The following is a 6,000-nucleotide window of genomic DNA, read 5'->3' on the forward strand; positions in this document are numbered from 1 at the left end:
CTCTTATTCACGAGTAATTGTCGGCGTTTCACACGTAAGTGCCCCCCTCTCTCCCGATGAGGACGTTGCTGACCTTCCTGCAGTAAGGGGCAAACGGATCATGATACTCTTTCCATGTCCATTATTACTCTAGAATAGCACGCGTCGAATGGGAACATCGTTATCATTATTGATGCGGTTGAACTTCCGAGTACATATAGTATGTTGATCTGGCACGGTGAGTGTGACTTGCGACGGATGTGTTAGTGGTGTCCTCCGTTTTTGGTCAGCGCGTCGACTGGGGGGGCATCCAAACTGACTCAGATTGCTAGCAAACAACCCTCGCCCAACAGCGCGTTGTCCTAGATTTTGTACCATCTTTGGGTGTACAGATGAAGACAGTACGCTCGTACCCGTCTGCATTCCGAAACTACCTATTCAGACAAACCTTGTTTTGTTCCCACATATTCAGGCTGGTCTCCAATTCAAGTTCCAAGAAGAAGCGCCTACAACAACAACAAGTTCTACTAAGTCCTTGATCAACTATCCGGTATTTCGGGCGTATTGCGCGTTTTTCCCTACGATATTGTCTAGTAGTCGGAGTCCATGTGCTTTGTATTATCCACATCATGGGTTAATTTCAATAGAGTAGCTCTCTATTAGCTTGGACATCCATACCTACATGGACGACGCGGACAGATACATATCGCTCCAGAGGATATCCAGACGATTTTAAATTCAGTCACCGATTTTTCATGCTGACCTCAAGATCCTTTTTGTTCCCTCCCTCCCTGCACCTCCCATCCTTCACCCCGTCTTCCATTCTATCGACAGAAGCACGCTGGAACCCATCGCCAGCCGCAACGCTCGCACATCGTTCTTAGTAATCTCAAGCACTTCATCCCCTTTTCCTACTCCTTTCGCCCAGTGCCTCCATCATCTCCCTCCACTTTATCAAGGAGTCTTCAATCCAGTATGGCCGCAGAAGTCCTATCCACGAGTAGTTTCACAGGTAGGAGCCCCCCTCTCTCCCGATGAGGACGTCGCTGACCTTCCCGCAGGAAGGGGCAAATGGATCATAATACTCTTCCATGTACATTATTACTCCAGAATAGCACACATGTCGAATGGGAACATCGTTATCATTATTGACGGGGTTGATCTTCCGAGTACATACCGTATGTTGATCTGGCACGGTGCGGGTGACTTGCGACGGATGTGTTGCTGGTCTCCTCCACTGGGAGGACATCCGAACTGGCTCAAATTGCCAACATACAACCCTCGCCCAACAGCGCATTGTGCTAAATTTGGTTCCATCTTTGATATGTACAGATCAAGACAGTGTTCTCGTACCCGTCTGCATTCCCTAACTACCTATTCAGCCTCTATCCCACAAACCCGCAACACGACCTTCAACCCAGGATCAGCCTCGAACAGCACGTCCAGCGTCTCCCCCTACGATCAACGGATGAGCCAGGATCCCCCTAGCAGGAAAACACTCACCCAAATGTGCTGCGCCGCCCTTTTTCCCGCCTTGCTCACCGCAAAATCCCCCGCTTCCTTCACCATACAATCACTCAGGTACACTCCTCTAACTCCTTCCAGCTCCGGGGCGAGAGCGGCATGGACGAGCGTGCGCGCCCCGATTGACGTGGGGCGGGCGATGAGCATTTTGAGCAAGGCGATGGGGAGGGAGAGGGGGAGGTGGCGCGTTAGTTGAGAATGACAGAACCCAGGGTTGACGGTTGTTGCCGTAAGCTGGGTGGGTCGGGAGAGCTGAGAAAGCCGGTTGGAGAGGGCTTGGGTGAAGAGGATGTTCATCACTGTATTTGGTTTACATAAGCATGCAAGGCCGATTCATGCAGGAGGGACGCACTCTTCGTAGCCCCGTAGCGTAAGAGCATCGTCCCCCACTGCCTACACCTCCGTTCCTCGTTGAGCGTGTCCATAACTCTCACGACAGTCAACGCAGCCCTGTCGTATGCCCAGTAGTGCATCTCGCTGGTGACGGTGACAAGTCTCGGGCCGCTGACGTCAGTTAGGATTCCGTTCTGCTGTGCGGAAGAAGGGGAGGCGGCGAGTAGGAAAGGAAGGAGCCGGAGTGTGAGGTGTGCTGTGCCTATGTAGTTTACTCGGAGCCTGCAGGACAGTCAATCTCAGAACGGCAAGATATGAGCGGAAAGCAGACGCACATCCTTTCCCACCCATCTTCCGTCTTCTCATACCATGGCAACGACACCCCGGCATTAGCGACCTACAGCAGCTCAGCCCTCATTCCGGTAGGCTAGCAAACCCACATACAAGCAAATGCAGCCTCCCCCCTCCTTCTTTCTCAAACCGCTCCGCAAACAGCCGCACGCTGTCGAAGGAAGCGAGGTCGACTTCCCAGCTCTGGACGTTCGGGCACCCGGTGTCGTCCGCGATGTCCCAGGCTGCTTGGTCCCCTTTTTGCCGGTCGCGGCAAGCGAGGATCCTACCCCCCGCAAGCAAAGCCGTTGATTTAGTATCAGTAGTCCTGGGTAGAGAAAACGACTCACAGTTTCGCAGGCCCGAGACGGGCGAAATGGCGTGCTGCTTCCAGTCCTAGGCCCGTATTGGCCCCGGTGACGATTACGGTCTTCCCTGAGAGACAGTTGGGAGATGTGAAACTGGAGGGAAGGGGCGCCAATTGGTAGTAGAGGTATGTCCAGGGGTAGAGAGGGGCCATCGGTGTCCAGGATCAGAGATGGGTGATAGACCAGAGGAGAGAACGTGTCAGAGGAACGGTGGGTACCCAAGCGCAGCACTGTGCAAGGAGAAGGGAAGTAAGCGGATAGCCGGAAGAGAGATGTGCCAGAATGCCAGCAAAGCGCACATCGGGAGAGCTGAAACGCGCTTTAGATCATCTCACAAATGTATCATTCCCACAGACAGCGAAATATGGATAGAGATCAACTGGATAGAATAGAAATTACGGTAATAAAAACAAGTACAACCGGTGCGACGTTAACCGGTGACCGTCCTGGACGAACAAGCGCCTCGGTCGTCCCTGAAAAGTGCCGCATTCCCGAGATTCGTTAGCGCGCAGTTAGCACAGCCACATGGGCCCACTCACCACCACTTTCATCTCAGCGTCCTCACTGCTTCCTCTTCACTTACGACGACGACGACGACGACAACAACAACAACAACGACTCAGCATCTATTCTACCACTTATCAATTCCCACTTATTGTACGACCCAAAATGTCACGAAACGGCCAAGGCCATATCTTCTGCTGCTGCGGTACGCTTTCCTCTCTCTCACAGTTCGCAACTGACACCAGGATACCAGCGATCCCCCTACTCAACACGGGCATCTACCTCGCCCTGCTCGAGCAGCTCTCAGCAGGAATCCTCATCGGCACGCTTATACTAGCAGCACCACCCAGTACGCCCCCCTCCCAACCCTCACTCACACTCACTAACCCCCCCCAGTCGTAGGCGTCTCCATCCCCAGCATCACAGCCTACATCCAAGCCGGCCTGCTATACGCCGTCTCCCTCTGTCAAGTCCTAGGGTTCTTCGGCGTCGCCCGAGAGAGCACAAAACTCTTCCGCACCTATACGTACCTCAACACCCTCCTCGTCCTCTCTTGCTTCGCACTCGCAGCCGCACTCATAGGGATAAGCGCCTCGCGGCACAATACTGTTGTGAGCGCGTGCGAGGCTGCTTTCTTTCCCGATACGACACAGAGCTCGGGATTGGGCGCGGGGGCGCTGGATGGAGAGGGGCAGAGCGTGTGTAATATTTTCGCTTGGGTGGATATTGGCCTTTTAGGAGGGTTGTGGCTCTTACTTGCTATCTTCCAGGTGAGCCCGCACTGTCCCCTGCCCTGGATTCATTCGTCCCATTACTAACCACGACTCAGGGCTACCTCCTGCTCATAAACTCCTTTTACGCACGAGACCAACTCGCGGACCACAAACGATACAACTCTGTCTACTCCCCGACGGACGACATCCTCCTCTCCTCGCACGGGGCGTGGGATACCCGTGGCTCGCTAGAAGAGTCGCGTGACCTGCTGTCCGACGGCACTGGCGCTGGCGCAGGCGTAGGAGCCGGGAACGCAGGTCTTGGCGCAGGGGCGCAGTACTCCGACTTCCAGGGTCATGTGAGGACCTTGAGCGAAACGAGTACCATTAGAGGGGAACCGTTTGTCCCTCCTACTAGTCCGCCGAGGGGCGGGTTTGGAGCGGGGTATGGGGAGGGGTATGGGGAGGGGATGCCGTATCCTACTATGTCGGGGGGGATTGGACAGCCGGAGCAGGAGGAGCAGGGGTATGAGCAGGGGTATGAGCAGGGGTATGAGCAGGGGCAGCAGGGGCAGCGGGGGCCGGAGGTGCTGGAGAAGTTCCGCAGGCAGTAGACGCGAGTGGATGGAGGAGGTCAGACGGGCGGACAATTTCCATTTCCATTCACATTTCCACTTTCTTACTCCTCTCTCCTTTCTCATCCCTTTCTTTCCCGGACAGAACTGTATGCAATACACAGCACGCACTGAGACTGAGCAGCGAATCAAATCCCATTTCCCCTCCAATCAACTAAACATTCATCCCCTCCTCCTTCCTCTTCACCTCCCTCTCCCTCCTCTCCAGCAACTCCATCTCGTCCAACTCGCTGTCAACTTTCCTCTCCCTCTCCTTATCCCACCCTCTCATAACCGGTTTGACCCACTTCCGTCTCCCCAGCGTACCGAGTGCGATCCCCAAACCAACCCTGCTCGTGCCCATCCCGGTCGTCCGCTCCCCAGCCCAGACTTTCTTGCCTACCCACGCTCCCCCCGCAGGTGCGTCCGGAGGAGCAGGCTTAAGCCTCCTAGGCCCGCCGAGAACTTCAGGCTGAGCAAGGAGCTCATCCACATACCCCCTCGCAGCGGCATTGAGCTCTTCCCTACCCTGCTTGCCCCTATACCTAAGCACTTTCGCGCGATTCAACCTCGTCTTCTCCCTCAAGAGCCTGTCCACTTCTTTCCCCGCCAAATCCGGTTCCCTGGCCACCACCTCCTGTTCCCGTGTTTGTCCCTCACCAGCGATATCCAACCCGGGCAGTCCTCTCCTCCCCCTCCCCCGCTCCAGCTCCCCTCTTCTCCAAAACCAACCGAGCGTCTCCCGCCCCACAGCCCGAGCAGTCATCGCAAACCTCAGATCCCGGGGATTGTCAACAAGCTCGAGGATGGCAAGGGGCGCGTTGTCCCCGAAACGGTTTCCGGACTTGTGGATGCGCACGTAGCCCCCTGGGCGATGGGCGTAGCGGGTTGCGTAAGGGCCGAAGAGGAGGGGGAGGGTGTCTTTCGGGTTCTGCGCGGGGTGAGTAGGTGAAAGGAAGGGAAGGGAAGGGGCGAGGGAGAGACGCACAAGAACGAACTGCTCAGCCATCTTCCTCGCATGCAACGTCCCCTTCTTCCCTAAGGTGATCATCTTCTCAGCCAAAGGCTGCGCTTCACGCGCTTTTGCGAGCGTGGTCGTTATCTGCTGATGTTGTAAGAGAGAGGAGACGAGGTTTCTGAGCATGAGCATTCGGTGTGCGCTTGGGCGGGATAGTTTGCGATGCGCTTTTCCATGGCGCATTGTGAGGAGTAAGGAGAGGAGTGTTGGGTGAGGAATGAAATGCAAGTTCGATGAACTATGAACTTATTTACCGAATATGGAACGGAAGTAAATCTGCTTCCGTTTAACTCACAATCGACTCTTCAGTCAAGTTAACAGCAGTCCATCTCACTCACTCACCCACTCACCTCTCACTCTCAAGATGTCATTCACCCGCTCAGTCCGTATCCCTCTCCGTTCACTCCCACGCACCATCTACAGGACATCCCCCCTTCTATCCCTCGCACGCCCACTTTCTCTCCCCCAACAGCAGCAGCATCGCCTCCCCATCGTCCCCCTCGCTCGCTCCTACTCCGCCGCTGGGTTATCCAAAGACGAGATCACAGCCCGCGTGCTAGAAGTACTCAAGTCCTTCGAAAAAGTCGATTCTTCCAAGGTCCGTCCCCCCCCCCCCC

At 55.3% G+C, this 6,000-nt stretch overlaps 4 protein-coding genes across 4 annotated transcripts in view; 2 read left to right on the forward strand and 2 right to left on the reverse strand.

Moving 5' to 3' along the window:
* Nucleotides 1-1,334: 1,334 nt before the first annotated feature.
* On the reverse strand, nt 1,335-2,686 carry DACRYDRAFT_117482 (NADP-binding protein; the record flags this gene model as incomplete). The annotated part of the gene is made up of 6 exons (XM_040770392.1): nt 1,335-1,434; nt 1,483-1,802; nt 1,856-2,118; nt 2,172-2,233; nt 2,281-2,452; nt 2,517-2,686. The coding sequence occupies 6 exons, from the start codon at nt 2,684-2,686 to the stop codon at nt 1,354-1,356; spliced, it is 1,068 nt and encodes a 355-aa protein (XP_040626739.1). The 3' UTR covers nt 1,335-1,353.
* Nucleotides 2,687-3,203: 517 nt separating this feature from the next.
* Nucleotides 3,204-4,365, forward strand: DACRYDRAFT_117483 (uncharacterized protein; the record flags this gene model as incomplete). The annotated part of the gene is made up of 4 exons (XM_040770393.1): nt 3,204-3,243; nt 3,292-3,387; nt 3,435-3,808; nt 3,868-4,365. 4 exons carry the CDS (start codon nt 3,204-3,206, stop codon nt 4,363-4,365), a joined length of 1,008 nt encoding a protein of 335 aa, XP_040626740.1.
* A 175-nt stretch (nt 4,366-4,540) lies between these two features.
* On the reverse strand, nt 4,541-5,582 carry DACRYDRAFT_81422 (ribosomal protein L17; the record flags this gene model as incomplete). Its single annotated transcript, XM_040776509.1, has 3 exons — nt 5,354-5,582; nt 5,094-5,296; nt 4,541-5,054 (listed from the first exon to the last, which is right to left on the reverse strand). The coding sequence occupies exons 1-3, from the start codon at nt 5,564-5,566 to the stop codon at nt 4,541-4,543; spliced, it is 930 nt and encodes a 309-aa protein (XP_040626741.1). The 5' UTR covers nt 5,567-5,582.
* Nucleotides 5,583-5,747: 165 nt separating this feature from the next.
* DACRYDRAFT_54991 (acyl carrier protein) overlaps nt 5,748-6,000 on the forward strand; it is a gene marked incomplete at both ends in the record, with an annotated part of 1,173 nt that continues 920 nt past the window's right edge. The window contains one exon of the mRNA XM_040775297.1: nt 5,748-5,981. Within this exon, the coding sequence (XP_040626742.1) occupies nt 5,748-5,981 (234 nt within the window). The remainder of the gene's footprint in view (nt 5,982-6,000) is intronic.

Source organism: Dacryopinax primogenitus (genome assembly GCF_000292625.1).
Source record: "Dacryopinax primogenitus strain DJM-731 SS1 chromosome Unknown DACRYscaffold_14, whole genome shotgun sequence".
NCBI classification, from domain to species: domain Eukaryota; kingdom Fungi; phylum Basidiomycota; class Dacrymycetes; order Dacrymycetales; family Dacrymycetaceae; genus Dacryopinax; species Dacryopinax primogenitus.